Here is a 16,078-nt window from a genome sequence, read left to right on the forward strand (position 1 = left end):
TTTAAGCAATTACGTGTTTGGTTAAAATACTTATAAGTAACTGATAAGTAGTTGACGTGTTTGGTAAAATGTGACTTATAAGTACATTTTATTATAGAATTATTAAAAAGGGTACTATATTAAACAAGTGTATAGTATGGAATTTTAAAATTAAACAAGAATAATGTTGGAATATACTTGGTCAAACTAGCTTATAAGCAAAAAAAAGAAAGTAAGTTGGTTTTTTTTTTTTTTTTTTTTGCTTATAAGCTCAAAAAAGTTATAAACAAATATGTCAGCTTAATTTTAGAGCTTATAAGCTCGTTTGACCAGCTTATAAGCTTAGACAAACATCCCCTAAATACTTTCCTTATCCCGGGGGCCAATGGGCTAAATAAGTCACAAATGTGATAGATGGTTATTTTGTGTAACTTGAACATAAAATCTCAAGATAACCCAGAATCTTGTACTCGGTTACAAGCCGGATGGTTGATATTTTCCTTTCCTTATATGATCAAAATCTCAAACATGGGACTCGAACATAAAATCTCTGGATAACCCAGAATCTTATCACTCGGTTACAAGCCGGGTGGTTGATATTTTCTTTCCTTATATGATTAAAATCTCAAACGTGGGGCTGGAGTTTAGATTCTAATTGCCAATTGCCAACTCATGGATATTGTAAACAAATATACAGTACTCGTAATCATATAACAAATCCATTTTGTCTTTGTCATTTTAAAAAAAATAAAAGTTTTGTCATTTTATGTTTGCTTCTAATTAATCACACACACTTTGATGTCACCTCCACCAACCATACCATGCAAATTTGCAATTACACAATTTTTAAGCCTTTTACATGTCACAAGTACACACCATAATTAGATTGGATTATTCACAAAATGCCCAAGTCTTTCTGCCTACTCTGTTGAGTTTTTGTCCAAATTAATTAAATAATTATGCCTTTTAAGGGCCCGACATGTTAATCAAGTGATTTCAAAATTAAATATCCAAATCCACAATCTGAGCAACAACACACGTTTAATGATATATCTGAATTCCATGGTTGCCCTCAAATCAATTACCTCTCACTGTCAGTATCTGTACATGTGTAATTGCATAAACGGGTCAAGTTATTTGGATTTTTTGTAAGTGGGTGTGGGTGTGGGTGTGGGTGGTCCTGCTTCTAAGAAACGAGCAAAGTACACACAACAAAGAGATTGAAACTACGTCCTTGACATTGAATTTTCTTAAATCAACTTTGTTGTTCTTGTTTCCAAGTGAGTTGGGCATCTTTCAATGACCAATTCATCACTTGGAATAAGCCTTTTCTTTAAAACAAAACTAGCCATAAATACTCTTATTGCCATATAACACTCTTCTTCTAGATATCAACCTCCAAAGTCCAAACACCCTCTACTTCTAGAAATGCAAATGGCTATCAAAATCAACCAACCTTCTCTCAAATTTTTTTTTTTTTTTTTTTTAATTTGATATTTATAAAATTTATCAATTTTCTTACCAGTTGCATAAAAGTCTTACGCCTCTAGAATCCTTAATTTTCTTAAATAAAGAAAATACAAAATATATCATTGTTAACGATATCGTTAACTTCTAATTTAGAAAATGAAGATGAGTTTCGATAGTTACTCTTGAGTACCCATATGCAACGTCCACACTATTTAAAAAATCTAAACCACGATTTATTAACAAATTATCATTAAAAGGTAAAAATTTAATAGTTTTTGACGTAAATAACTTTGGTTGGATTTTTTTTTATTTTTATTTTTTGTTATTATTATTAGTTGGTAGCCCCTATTAATTAATGTCAATGTCCATAAGGAAATTATGGATTTAAACATTGGATTAACCCAAAAAATAAATAAAAAATTAAAATTTTTGATAAAAGAAATTTAGGCGGAAATTGAGTTATAAGCAGGGATGATATTTATGTTCTAGAAAAGTTGAATTTCTGGCTGCTCAGCTAAGTCAATTCTCCCCCCCTTTTAATAAGTTGGCATTTACCATCTTCACACTTTTACGCTGTAAGTCTTCCATACTTTTACGTATTTGTATTTTGTAGTTGGGTGGATAATGTTACAAATCATTTTTGACATTTTTTAATTTCAAATTTTAATGACAAATACTATTAGGAGAGAATAAATGAATAACCAAAAAAAGAGTTTCTATATAAAATTCCATAAAGCAACTCCGTCACTAAACTTATCCTGGGTTTTGGAATATTAAAATAAAAATATTTAATTATTCACATTTAGTAACAAGGAGTCTGACTGGCGTCATATTTACTCTGCTTCGTTTCTTTCACGGACTGCAACTTTATTCGCAATCAGATTGTTCATTGTTTGACACTTGTCCCCTTTTCACACGTGCTCTCTGCTTCGTTGGACTTCTTTTTTTTTTTTTTAAATCAGTAACCTTTCCTTGTTAGGTAAACTCCAAAGGTTTGGTATTTATCATTTTATACATAGTTTGGGGGTAAATTGTTATTAATCACGTTATTTTATGTACGCATGACAGAATCCATGGAGCATCTACTATTAAAACTATAATTTCCAAAAATACTGTTTTTTCTAAAATAAAAATGAGAATATTGGGCAACATATTAATGAAAATAATAATAAAAACAGGAATCCCTATATTTAGAATCCATGAATATGGTTCCTCGGTTGGGGAATCGTTTTTGGTTAATGACGTCTCAGTCCCGCCCGAAGCACAGAATTGTATTCCATCTCATGCATAGAAAGCTTTCTATAATTCCATGATTGATTCCTTCCCCCCCACCGAGTCAAAAAGCAACAAATTTTACTAGAGCAACAATGAAAAAGGTAGATTCTTTATTTTTATTTTTATTTTATAATTCGTTATGGTATTTAAAATGGTATAAAAATGTAATTAAGATTTTTTTTTTAAATTTAAATAAGAAATGTTTTTTTTTTTAAAAAAAGAAAAGAATATCCTAGACTTAAATTTAAAGATCTAATTTGGTAGTTTAAAAAGGGGTTTTAATAAATATTTATTAAAATTTTAAAGAAAATCAAAGGAATTTTCTTGCAAGTTAATAACAAGATCTTCTAGAATTTATATTGTTTAGTGAGAAAATATTAATTTATTCCCAAATTTAGAAGATGATTTCAATGATTTGTTTAACTTAAGTCAATCTAAAACTTTACTTCACAGTTTCATGAACCGAATTTAAGTAATTAAAAACTAACTAAAATAATTCGTTGTGATGTAATGACATTAAATTAAAAATAAAATAAAAAAATGAAATTAGAACAAGGTGATGTTACTATGTAATATTTTGACCGTGTCCCTTCCCCGGCAAGACGGCGGATATTTGGATCATCGTAACCAAAACCAAATTATCTGTTAAAACATTTATAATTAATTTTTTTTTTTTTTTTTTAAATTTCATTTTCACAACAAAATTCACCCTAATTGGCTAATTACTTGGCTTTCGCTAACAGACAAACATTCTGATTAACCACTGATAATCACATTATTAATGTATATAATTTGATAAAAACTATATACAGACAAGTACATATCTTAATCAAAATTAATTAATTAATAAGAAATAAACCTAACATAATTAATTTGTCTTTACTTTCCACGAAACTTTTGTTCGTTTGAGAGAGAAGACCAAGACTCAGAAACAACACAAAACAACAGTCTTTGTTGATGATTTCAGGAACCTGTTTTCCCGCGAAATTACATAAACTCTTTATTTTCCACGAAAATTCCATCTCGTTTTCTAGAATCTCAGACTTGTCTCTCAGAAATTTTTTCTTTTTGAGTTCCTCCCATTTCCATAATTTTTTTTCTTTCCATTTTTCAGAATAAATAATTTTCTCTCGTTTTCTCAGAAAAAAATTATTAATGTTATTTTGCTGTGATTTAAACGCAAATGCGCGTGTTCTTTCAAAGTCAAAGCGTGGAGATCCAATCCAAGTCTTTGTTCAAGCCTTGAAGGTTTTTTGGAGAAAAAAATCAAACCGGCGAATATTCGTCGTCTCGCATTTAATTTTATTTCACATATACATTTATATATATATGGGGTTACTTTAACGGTTCAGACAAGCCCAGTTCTTGTTCATCTTCAAACACTTTTAAGTGACAGACTTGTTTGACACTTTTGCTCTTGTGTCAAAAATTATAAGTTGTTAAAGGCTTTGTTTCATGTGTTAAAAGCTGTGTGTTTCCCTTGTCTGAATCACGTCAGTTCTTTATTGTGTTAAAGCCTTTACTTTTTTATTTCCTATGTTTTAGCTGAGAGTTAATCTGGCGGGTCTTGTAACTTAACTTTTTCATTCTCTTCGATTGTTAAAATATTTAAACTTTGGAAAGTTTGGTTTCTGGGTATTTTCTCTGAGTAATTTCTCTTCAAGAGGGCGGCATTCATTTGTCAGATTTTCTTTTGAAGAGAACAAATTGTGTAGTCCTTTTTTTTTATATACTGTTGTAGCATTGAGTAATGGCCGGCGGTAGAAGGAAAAAGTTGCGTTTGAGTAAAATCTATGCATATGCATGTGGAAAGGCATCTTTGCAAGAAGATCATTCACAGATAGGGGGACCAGGATTTTCAAGAGTGGTGGACTGTAATGAGCCTGATTGTCTTGAGGCTGAAGAAAGAAAATACTGCACTAATTATGTTAAGACTACCAAGTATACTATTGCCACGTTCTTGCCCAAATCATTGTTTGAGCAGTTCAGGAGAGTTGCCAATTTTTACTTCTTGGTTACTGGCATATTGGCTTTCACTGAACTTGCTCCTTACACAGCTGTAAGTGCTGTTATTCCCCTAACTATTGTGATTGGAGCAACAATGGTGAAAGAGGGTGTCGAAGATTGGCAGCGAACCAAACAGGTATTTTTTTTTATTATTAATTTTCTGGGTCTGCTGGTCTGTTCATTAGTTCTTGCTTTTGTGTGTTCAATTAATTTTTGAGCTTTTTTGTTCATTTTAACTGCGTAGTATATGGGGAGCTTTTGTAAGGAGAAGTTTCCGATCGGTTTGGTTGAGTACACTGGGGACCGAAATAGCCTTATGCTGTTATTCACTAGGTCTTTTAAGGAAGCTAAAATCTAGAGAAGAAATTTAAAAAATTTCCCTTCATTTGATTTTTTTTTTTTTCTTGAATTGTCTCTATTTCATGGTTGAATGTAAAGCGCTTTTTTATCTTAATTCATGCTCTGGGGAGGATATGTATTAGTTCAGCTCATTTATTTTGATTCTTTGCACTTAAAGTAGCTTTAACGTAGATGATTTTTCATACAAAGAATATAATTAAACATACCATTTGTTTTGGGTTCTTAGGAATTCTGTGATTAAGAATTTGTACTACACCACCATATTGAAACTAATATGCTTTCAGAAATAGAAACATGGAATGGCTAATTGTTTCCTATTGCAGCAGAGACTACCCAATTTACTGCTGCTAGCTACATTTTATAGCCTGTTCTATGAGTATTTGGGCATCGATTCACTTGTCAACTTATTTGAAAAACTTGTAGATATATTTATATTTTAGCTTGATTTATAATATTGCTTATGAACTTTTTTCAGGATATTGAAGTGAATAATAGAAAGGTTAAAGTGCTTCAACGTGATGGAACTTTTGTTTATACTAAATGGAGGACTCTGAGAGTGGGAGACATAGTGAAGGTAGAGAAAGATGAATTCTTTCCTGCAGACCTCATGTTGCTTTCATCCAGTTACGAAGATGCAGTCTGCTACGTTGAGACCATGAATCTTGATGGAGAGACAAATTTGAAACTAAAACAAGCATTGGAGGTAACTTCATTCTTACATGAGGACTCTGACTTCCGGGATTTTAAGGCCATCATCAAATGTGAAGACCCAAATGCAAATTTGTACTCCTTCGTTGGAGCTATGGAATTCGAAGAGCAACACCACCCCCTTACTCCTCAACAACTCCTCCTTAGAGACTCAAAACTCAGAAATACAGACTACATATATGGTGTTGTTATCTTCACTGGTCATGATACAAAGGTTATGCAAAATGCTACTGATCCCCCTTCAAAGAGAAGCAAAATTGAGAAGAAGATGGATCGAGTCATCTACTTCATGTTTTTTGTTGTGTTTTTGATGGCATTTGTTGGTTCTGTATTCTTTGGCATTGCAACTGATGAAGACTTGGAAGGCGAGAAGATGAAAAGGTGGTATCTTAGACCTGATCGTTCTACAATTTTCTTCGACCCTAAAAGAGTAACATTTGCATCAATTTATCACTTTCTGACGGCCCTAATGTTGTATAGTTATTTCATTCCTATCTCCTTGTATGTGTCGATAGAAGTTGTCAAAGTTCTTCAGTGCATCTTTATAAATCAAGACATTCAAATGTACCATGAGGAGTCGGACAAACCAGCACATGCACGTACCTCAAATTTGAATGAGGAACTTGGCCAAGTTGATACAATACTTTCTGATAAGACTGGAACATTGACCTGCAATTCAATGGAGTTCATCAAGTGTTCTGTGGCTGGAACAGCTTATGGCCGTGGTGTTACAGAGGTTGAGAAAGCCATGGATAGAAAAAAAGGTTCACGATTTGTTAATGGAAAGCTAAATGGTGTGAACCACGTGGAGGATTCTACCGAGTCAAAATCGTCCATCAAAGGCTTCAATTTCAAAGATGAAAGGATAATGAATGGGAACTGGGTTAATCAGTCTCATTCAGATGTTATCCAGAAGTTTTTTCGTTTATTGGCAGTCTGTCATACTGCCATACCTGAAGTGAATGAAAGTACTGGTAAGGTTTCATATGAAGCTGAATCACCAGATGAAGCAGCTTTTGTGATTGCAGCAAGAGAGCTTGGATTCGAATTTTACAAAAGGACGCAGACAAGCGTCTCGGTGCGTGAGTTGGATCTGGTTTCTGGCAAGAAAGTTGACAGGTCAGTGTTTCTAGTCATGTCTTGAATAAATTAGAAAGGAATTGCTAGTGTTAAGAAATCATGCATACTAACCTCTTATACTGCTTTTGGAATGCATATATGCACTTTGTTTGAATTTGAATCAACTTGCTACTAACATAACCATAAAAGTTTATCTTCATGATTAATGTAAACCAAATTCAAAGAGCAATGGCTATCTCTTGCTCAGTCTTGCTTCTGATAGAGCTACCACTTTAGTGGTTTTCTTGTCCATGCTAGCACAATCAGCTTTGACTGTACCAAACAAAATTTAAGTGTTGTGTGGTTAAGGCTGTATTCTCCCACCCGTACTGCTCACTTCTGAAGGTCTGGTGTCCTAAGTTGAAACTCTTTGTAACATCTCCATGATACATTTGGGTTTTTATGATACGCTTGATAAGCATTGCCAGGTGAACAGAAAAACAGGGTTAAATATTCTTCCAGTCTTGCTAGTCTATCTGTGTGTTTGTCTTTCCATGCATGAAAACATGGTTACCTTTCTTAAAGTCCTGCTGAGGTATTGAATTAGTTATTTCTATTTCTGTTCTTTTGCAGGTTGTATAAGCTGTTGAATGTTTTAGAATTTAACAGCACAAGAAAGCGGATGTCTGTGATAGTAAGAGATGAGGAGGGAAAGCTACTAATACTTTCTAAAGGTGCTGACAGTGTCATGTTTGAAAGGCTTGCCAAAGATGGTAGTAGTTTTGAGGATGAGACCCGGGACCATGTGAATGAATATGCTGATGCAGGACTAAGGACACTGATTCTTGCATATCGTGAACTTGATGAGGAAGAATACAAAGTGTTTGATCAGAAATTCAGGGAGGCCAAGAATTCAGTTAGTGCAAATCGTGAAACATTGCTTGATGAAGTAACAGAGACGGTTGAGAAGGATCTAGTTCTTCTTGGTGCAACAGCTGTAGAGGACAAACTCCAAAATGGGGTGAGTCAGAAAATTCTAAAGGATTATCATTTGTTTGAACCTTTCAGGGATAGGAAATGGAGACTTGAAATGAATTGTTTTTTGGTTTCCTTTTGTGCACCTCAGGTCCCAGAATGCATTGACAAGCTTGCTCAAGCTGGAATCAAGATCTGGGTATTGACTGGAGACAAGATGGAGACTGCCATCAATATCGGGTATGATTTGTGCATGACTGTCAATGTTAATGCTCTAAGTTGAGGTTAATTCCTTATCACTTTTGAAGGTCTCAAACTAAGAGAAAACAATTTGCAGTTATTCTTGTAGTTTGCTTAGACAAGGAATGAAGCAGATCATAATTAATTTGGAAACTCCTGAAATCAAAGCTTTGGAAAAAGCAGGAGAAAAGTCTGCACTCTCCAAGGTAGAATTACTTCCAGACTTTCTGGGATTTTCTTTTCTCAATATTCTTTTTGGAGATTTTTCACTTGTTTAGAAATTTATAGTTTGATGATCAAGGTAACAATTAATGGGCCCTTTATCATCAAAAGCCCCTGAAGATACTCTTGAGATTTACGTGACTATGGAATGAACAATTTCTGTTGCAACTATATGAAAAATAGTGTGTGACTAATTCAACTTTGTTGTTTCTTAACTTAATTTGATGCCAACATATGAGAAATCCTAGTATGTGACTCATTTCCTTTTTTGCCTTTCATCAACTTTACCCCATAAAACAAATAATTTTATTGGATTCACTAGTTGTCACATTTTCGCTTAATGCATCTCAGGATATCTTTTTTGGCTTTCCTAATGGTTGATAGCACCCACAACTTGAATTCTGCCAGTCCCTACTAGGTCTTTTGTGAGCATTAAATTTTTTATTCATTGTTAACTACAGTAAACTTCTCTCTGCTGCCCCTCTTTGGTGTTATTGCTGCATCTTCTTATCTATTAATGATGGAAGGAGATGGCTTTGATATAGAGTGATTTTCTTATGAATGTATAACTAGAATAATTGTAGCCGTTATTTCTCATGCTAGTCATTAGGCTGACATATAAGGACAGGTTTTATGTTTCTGTAAATAACCCAGTAAGGTTGGGGTATCTAAATTGACTGAGAGTTATAGATATGAGACTAATGGGGTTTATGGACTTTCCTTTTAGGCATCAAAGCAAAGTGTTCTCAGTCAGATAACTATGGGGAAGGCTCAGCTCACTGCATCAGGTGGGAGCTCTGGGGCATTTGCATTGATAATTGATGGGAAATCTCTGACTTATGCTCTTGAGGATGATATGAAAAATATGTTCTTGGAGCTTGCAATTGGTTGTGCATCCGTTATTTGCTGTCGCTCATCACCAAGACAGAAGGCATTGGTGAGTTAATATTATTGAAATGATTATCCCCTCCATTCCTAGTTTATTTTTATTTGGGCTTCTGAAATGTTGTATTCTTCAATTTAAGGAATAAATTCATTTGAACAATGAAATTTAAAAACTCAGGTTACAAGACTAGTTAAAACTGGTAGTGGTAAAGTTACTTTAGCTGTTGGTGATGGTGCCAATGATGTGGGAATGCTTCAAGAAGCAGATGTTGGGGTTGGAATCAGTGGTGTTGAAGGCATGCAGGTACTCATCAGATTATAATACATTTATGGTTGATGAATGTAAAATTCATCTGTAGCTGTATTTCTCATTGTTTATGAACTCTTTTTATGGTTTTTTTTTTTCAATTCAGGCTGTCATGTCAAGCGATGTTGCCATAGCTCAGTTCCGATATCTGGAGCGCTTGCTACTTGTACATGGACATTGGTGTTATAGAAGGATCTCAACAATGGTAACAAAACTCATATATTAATAGCTCAAGATTTTACATATTAGTTTCCAACATCAACGTTTTTTACCCCAACAATTAATTGAGAGTGCAATATTATAAGAGAATTGTGAAGATTTTGAAATCTTCACGAGTTGCAGCTTCATAACTGTTAAATTGATATGTGTCTTCTTTTGTTGGCAGATTTGCTATTTCTTCTACAAGAACATCGTATTTGGTTTCTGTTTGTTCTTGTATGAAGCACACACATCATTCTCAGGGCAACCTGCATTCAATGATTGGTATTTGTCACTCTATAACATGTTGTTCTCTTCAAGTCCGGTAACTATTATGGGTATTTTTGAACAAGATGTATCCGCGGCATCTTGTCTCAAGGTAAGCTAACCATCTAAATTTTATGGAATCTTTAATGTCCGTTTTGATTAAATTTTCTGTTTCATTTTCATTTCATGTTATGTGATAGAAGATCATCTGCTAGCTTGTATGCTTGATCCTACAATTTGGCTGAGTTAATTGTTTCTTAACTCCCTTGGGTTTGCTTTAAATTTTACACAAGTCGCTTGTGAAGACCTTATAGGGGCTCTCTCGTTTGGTTTTATAGAAGTGGTTAGTGGCCATTGTTTATTAACTTCTCCATTACAATCTGAGAAACAGAGGAAATCTAATAAGCTATAACAAATATCCGAGCAACAGTAAATATGTATTAGTTTGATTTTTCAAATTTTAGATTCGAGAGGGTATTATAGAATACCATAACTTCACAACAGCTCAGAAATTTCACTTTGAAATTTTTTTGGAGTGGAATAGTAAGGAAGCACTTCAAATCAATTTTGGGGATAGATCTGACTATTATATGTTAAAAAGGTGAAAGAACCGCATATGCTATGATGGGAATGGCCACTTTTATGGCAGAGAAAAACACCTAGAGCCCCCATGGCTGTCTGAAATAACCTTTCTGCACCCTCTGTTTTTAACGTTCTGGTGTTCTTACCAAAAGCTTTTGTGATGATTGCTCATCTTTTGTTCTGTTTTATATGGCAGTTCCCTGTATTATACCAAGAAGGGGTGCAAAATGTTCTCTTCAGCTGGAAGAGGATAATTGGCTGGATGTTAAACGGGGTTCTCAGTGGCACAATGATTTTCTTCTTCTGTGCAAAAGCACTGCAGCATCAGGCCTTTAATAGTGATGGAAACACAGCTGGAAGTGATATTTTTGGTGCTACAATGTATACATGCATCGTATGGGTTGTGAACCTGCAGTGGGCAATGGCAATGAAATACTTAACCTTTTTCCATCATCTTGCCATGTGGACTTCTATTGTTCTCTGGTACTTCTTCATGTTTATGTATGGGAACTCATCTCCAATTCAGTCTACCAATGCATACAAAGTCTTTGTTGAAGCGCTTGCACCTACTCCTTCTTACTGGCTTGTCACACTTTTTGTGGTGATCGTGTCCTTAATCCCTTACTTTTCGTATGTAGCAGTTCAGACGAGGTTCTTTCCCATGTATCATGAAATGATACAGTGGATGAGGAATGAGGGAAAAACAAATGACCCTGAGTACTGCGAGATGGTGAGGCAGAGATCATTGCGGCCGACAACAGTAGGTTTTACAGCACGTCTTGCGGCAAGAACTAGTCGCATTAGGGATAGAAATCGAAGAAACACAAGCCATGAACTAGTTGCAGTAGGGACAGAAAGCAGAACCACACAAACCAGGCATGAAGTATGATACTTTTGAATATGGAGCCTGTCATCAAAATTGGGTTGTATAGGTCTGCCCAAATTGACTATACTGTAACACAGGGGATTGGATTCTTCCCGCTAGAAAGTATTCCCTCTCAGAACGTAATACGACTATTCAATGGCCGTATGCAGCTGTACCATATCTTGGACTTCCTAAATATCTATAGATTTTTTATTCTTGGTAAGTTTATAACCTGCGTCTTTTTTGACCTTTTTAAATTTTTTGTTATATATTGTGTTATTTCGGAAGAAATATGCTTAGAAAAGTTGAATAAGAGGAGTTTTTATTCTATTTGGATAGTCTCAGATGTTTTGTATATGAAAGAAAATATAGCCTCTCTCCTTATGATGTTCATTGTGTTGTATACTGGTACAGTGGTACCTTTCCATTCTCTATTTGTGTTCAACTTGGTTAATCCTTGTTTCTCGGGAAAGCAAACATTTGCTTCATTTCCTCACCTTTAGCATTAGTATTTAGGAACAAAAACTGATTGTGCATTGTAGTGTATACTATTTCAGTCCCGTGAAAGAGACGAGAAAAATTAATGATGATTCACTTTTCACGTGTATAAATTATGTCGTCTAACTTGTTTACTTACGTTCATTCAATTTGATAGGGAAACCAATTCCTAAGAACTGCTCTTTACAAGAAATGAAGCCATAACTACCACCAATGAATGTGACAAATTATGAAACTATATATCATTGTTCATGTAAATCCTGGAAGAAATTAGTCACTGTTGTGTTTCAATTCTGCATTAGAGTTTTTGTGCAAATGCTGCAACAATACCAGCTGGCTAAATCATATGCAAATCCAGCCTATATACCCATCAGAATTGAATCATTCCATCTGTTTTCCTCGCATTCCAAACAAAAGTAATTCTGAAATTCTGTCAAGGAAAACAAGGATGATAATACAAGCTGGAAATACATATGGTACTATGCATGACAGNGTTCATTCAATTTGATAGGGAAACCAATTCCTAAGAACTGCTCTTTACAAGAAATGAAGCCATAACTACCACCAATGAATGTGACAAATTATGGAACTATATATCATTGTTCATGTAAATCCTGGAAGAAATTAGTCACTGTTGTGTTTCAATTCTGCATTAGAGTTTTTGTGCAAATGCTGCAACAATACCAGCTGGCTAAATCATATGCAAATCCAGCCTATATACCCATCAGAATTGAATCATTCCATCTGTTTTCCTCGCATTCCAAACAAAAGTAATTCTGAAATTCTGTCAAGGAAAACAAGGATGATAATACAATCTGGAAATACATATGGTACTATGCATGACAGACCAGAATATTCTTCTATATTGGTAGATAAATAGTCATTTTTATGAATAAATGTCAAAGCCAAACACTAATAGAATATAGAAAAAGAATATACAAGATCTGTTAAACTTAATGTCTCTATCAAAGACAATAATTGAGGGTGAGCTGTTTAGTTTCTCTTCCTGCTCCTTCAAAACTCCTACCCACCATTCCAGACATGACCCCCTCAAAAACAACAAAATTAAAAACCCATCAAGAAAAAAAAAAAAAATTAAAATAACTCAAAAAGAGGGGTTCATATCAAAACCATCCATGATCACAAAGGATATATGCTTGACAAATCAGGATAATAATTGCAATTATACAATGGATGATCAACGCCTAACCCCGCCTATGCAACTTTAAGGCCTAGAAAATCAGCAGCAGACTTGGCCAGAACCGATGCAAATTCATTAAAACTAATAACACCATCTCCATTAATATCAGCCTCTTTCATCATATCGGAAAGCTCACGATACGTTAAAGGGTGACCCATTTTAGACATGGAACCCGCCAGCTCAGCGGCCGTAATATAACCATTACCATCACGATCAAACGACCTGAAAACCTCCAAAAGCTGTTCTTGGTTGATCAAAACCTCTTCACTCATGTTGGGCAAAATCGCAGAAACCAATTCATCGAACTCCACAAAGCCATTCCCGTTAGCGTCCATATTGGATAACAAAACATGAAGTTGATCACCGCTTGGCTTGAGGCCTAAAGAACGTAAAAGTGCAGCGAGTTCAAGCTGCGTGAGGCTGCCATCAGAATCCATATCGAAGCGCATGAAGATGTCTTTGAGTTGTTTAAGTTGATCGGAATGGAGGGCAGACATCATACTCCTAATTGTTTTGGTGATTAAGATAATAAGATCGATAAATACAAAGTGTTAATTTTTATTTTTTGTGGTTTTTGAAGATCTGAGGCTCGAGTTTGCCTTTCTGGTAAAAACTACGGAATGGTTCAAAGACAAAGCGCGTCGAATTGTCGGGAAAGGGTTACAATTAATATTAGCGTGTGATAGGGGCAATAATGGTGAGGTGGGTGGTTTTGTTTTCTCTCTCTCTCTCTCTCTCTCTCTCTCTATATATATATATATATACATTTCTGTAAAGTTCGAGGCAAATGAGGTGATGATGGAGGCCATTTGATTTAAGGAATTGACTTTAGCAATATTGTCTCTATATTTAGTAGATTGAAATTAAGGTTGTCCATCTGTCACATCAATTATTCGTTAAGTACCAGGATTCAGATGTTAAAAACAAGTTGCTCCACATGCAACAACCTTCACCTCCTTGTAAATTGCAGTTCTATTCTATGGTTATGGCCAATGAGGAAAATCAGTTCACATAATTGTTTGTTGCACTATTTTGTGATGGTAAATAGTGAAGACATTTAACTAGGTTCTGAAAGAAACATGTTAACCCATGAACAGAAACAGCTTATTCTATCAGAATTAGAATTTTGATTTGAGTAAATGACTTTTTCCTATCCAAAAAAATGGTTTAATGACACTTTTCTATCCACGGACTTTTAAAATACTATTTTACTACTCAAATTTATATTCCGTTTTCGATTCTAGCATCATTGCGATCCCACATCACGATCATTCTCTTCCCCGATCATTACTCACCAAAACCCCTCAAACTTTACTCCTGCCGACTCTGCCAATCGCCGATAATCAAGCGATTAAAGTTTGCACAACCGCTCATCCCAAGTCAAATTCTGATTAACCCTAACCACCAAAACCCACCATCAAAAGGCTCATAGGTATTCCCTCTTCAAAAACTCTAATAGCTTAGATCGAGTTTGCTCTCTGTTCGCAATCGAATTATAAATTTGAGTAATAAAATGATTCTTTAAAAGATCGTAGGTGAAAAAGTGTCATTAAACCATTATTTGATTGGGAAAAGGTCGTTAACTCTTTTGATTTGCTTGTATTTCACATTGGACTTTAATGAGAGATAATAATGAATGTCTAATTAAAAAACTTATTATAGATGAAAATTTAGCTTAACTGTGTAAAGTAAACTAAAATGCAAAGCCTAACCAGATCGTCAATTATTATCTGTCAATAATAATACCTGCTGCAATGAAATTCTATGCATATTTTGATCAATGTAATCTCACCAAGGTCAATATGGCTATTATATTTGTCATATTAACTACGAAATGAACAACTTAAAGAAGCAGCTATTTCAACAAATTCAAACTGTACAAATCTGTTACTAATTTCAAATTCCTGTTGGGCTAAATTTGTTGATGAGCTGCTTGATTTCTCCCTGCCCCAAAAGCTTCCAAATGCAAACTCTCCCTTCTCTGAAAACTCCTCCAACACCTTCTCAACTTCCTCCAGACAACACCTTAAACCAGAGCTTTCAACTTGAATAGTTAACTCAGAACCACCATGACATTGCAAAAACTCATCTTCATATCGACCCTTCATTGTTTTGATAATTATCTCCTGTTTCCTTGTACGTCGAATCTTCATCTTAGCATATTCTTTTGCTTTTCGAATGAGCTTCCACGGAAGTTTGAGCAAGACAAAGAAGATGATTTGAAGGATCAAGCATTGGCAGCAACAAGAAATTACAACACAATCTGCAGCAAGCATGTTCCGATCCTCCATAGCCATGAATGAAGAATGAGGAAGGACGTAATGATGGAGAAGTAAAATGGTTTATCCAAGTCATTTGTGTGTTGTTAAGGAATAGGTTCCTTGTCCTCTTGGGAGGTATTATGAAGGGTAAAGCAAAAAAGAATGATATGTGGCAGAGCTAAATTAAAAAAAGGTGGCAGTTACTCCTCACCTCAAATCACATGTTGCATCAATAGCTTTCAAGTGGGACTATCAAATATAATAGAATACTAGACGTTAAGGAATCATTAGCTGTCCCAATGGTTCCTTCATTTCTAATTCACATTGTGAAATTGGAAGAGTTCCTGAATAACTTCAAGCCTTCTGTCAACGTAAGGTTACCTGTTAGAATAGGTAAAAAGTTACTGCATCTGAAATATTTTTCTTCACGACTTCAGTTTCAAAACGATTTGCATATTAGAGTTCTTGCTATCGGTCCTTCAACTTGAACAGAAATAGAAAATTAACAGTGGGTATCATCCAAATGAGTAATGACCGCCACACTCAAGCCTCAACAAGGCATTAAAATAGAACTGGCTTGTACCAACAGGAAAATATATCGATATTGGAACTTCCAGACATCATATAATTAATCAATTTAACATAGTATGTTGCATCAGTATCATTTCAAGATTATTAGATTGAATCAATTACTGCATTTATGTTTGTTTTCTATTTAG

At 34.7% G+C, this 16,078-nt stretch overlaps 3 protein-coding genes across 3 annotated transcripts; 1 reads left to right on the plus strand and 2 right to left on the minus strand.

Moving 5' to 3' along the window:
- Positions 1-3,647: 3,647 nt before the first annotated feature.
- Positions 3,648-11,792, plus strand: LOC116132092 (putative phospholipid-transporting ATPase 9). The gene is made up of 10 exons (XM_031417768.1): positions 3,648-4,867; positions 5,567-6,918; positions 7,492-7,879; positions 7,985-8,073; positions 8,171-8,279; positions 9,023-9,232; positions 9,359-9,484; positions 9,594-9,692; positions 9,873-10,064; positions 10,731-11,792. The coding sequence occupies exons 1-10, from the start codon at positions 4,475-4,477 to the stop codon at positions 11,421-11,423; spliced, it is 3,651 nt and encodes a 1,216-aa protein (XP_031273628.1). The 5' UTR covers positions 3,648-4,474; the 3' UTR covers positions 11,424-11,792.
- A 1,202-nt stretch (positions 11,793-12,994) lies between these two features.
- Positions 12,995-13,697, minus strand: LOC116132153 (probable calcium-binding protein CML15). Its single transcript, XM_031417813.1, has one exon. The coding sequence runs from the start codon at positions 13,596-13,598 to the stop codon at positions 13,113-13,115; it is 486 nt and encodes a 161-aa protein (XP_031273673.1). The 5' UTR covers positions 13,599-13,697; the 3' UTR covers positions 12,995-13,112.
- Positions 13,698-14,819: 1,122 nt separating this feature from the next.
- On the minus strand, positions 14,820-15,990 carry LOC116132095. The gene has a single exon (XM_031417770.1). It carries the CDS (start codon positions 15,393-15,395, stop codon positions 14,922-14,924), a length of 474 nt encoding a protein of 157 aa, XP_031273630.1. The 5' UTR covers positions 15,396-15,990; the 3' UTR covers positions 14,820-14,921.
- Between the last annotated feature and the right edge of the window lie 88 nt (positions 15,991-16,078).

Source organism: Pistacia vera, unplaced genomic scaffold, assembly GCF_008641045.1.
Source record: "Pistacia vera cultivar Batoury unplaced genomic scaffold, PisVer_v2 Contig249, whole genome shotgun sequence".
Taxonomy (NCBI): Eukaryota; Viridiplantae; Streptophyta; class Magnoliopsida; order Sapindales; family Anacardiaceae; genus Pistacia; species Pistacia vera.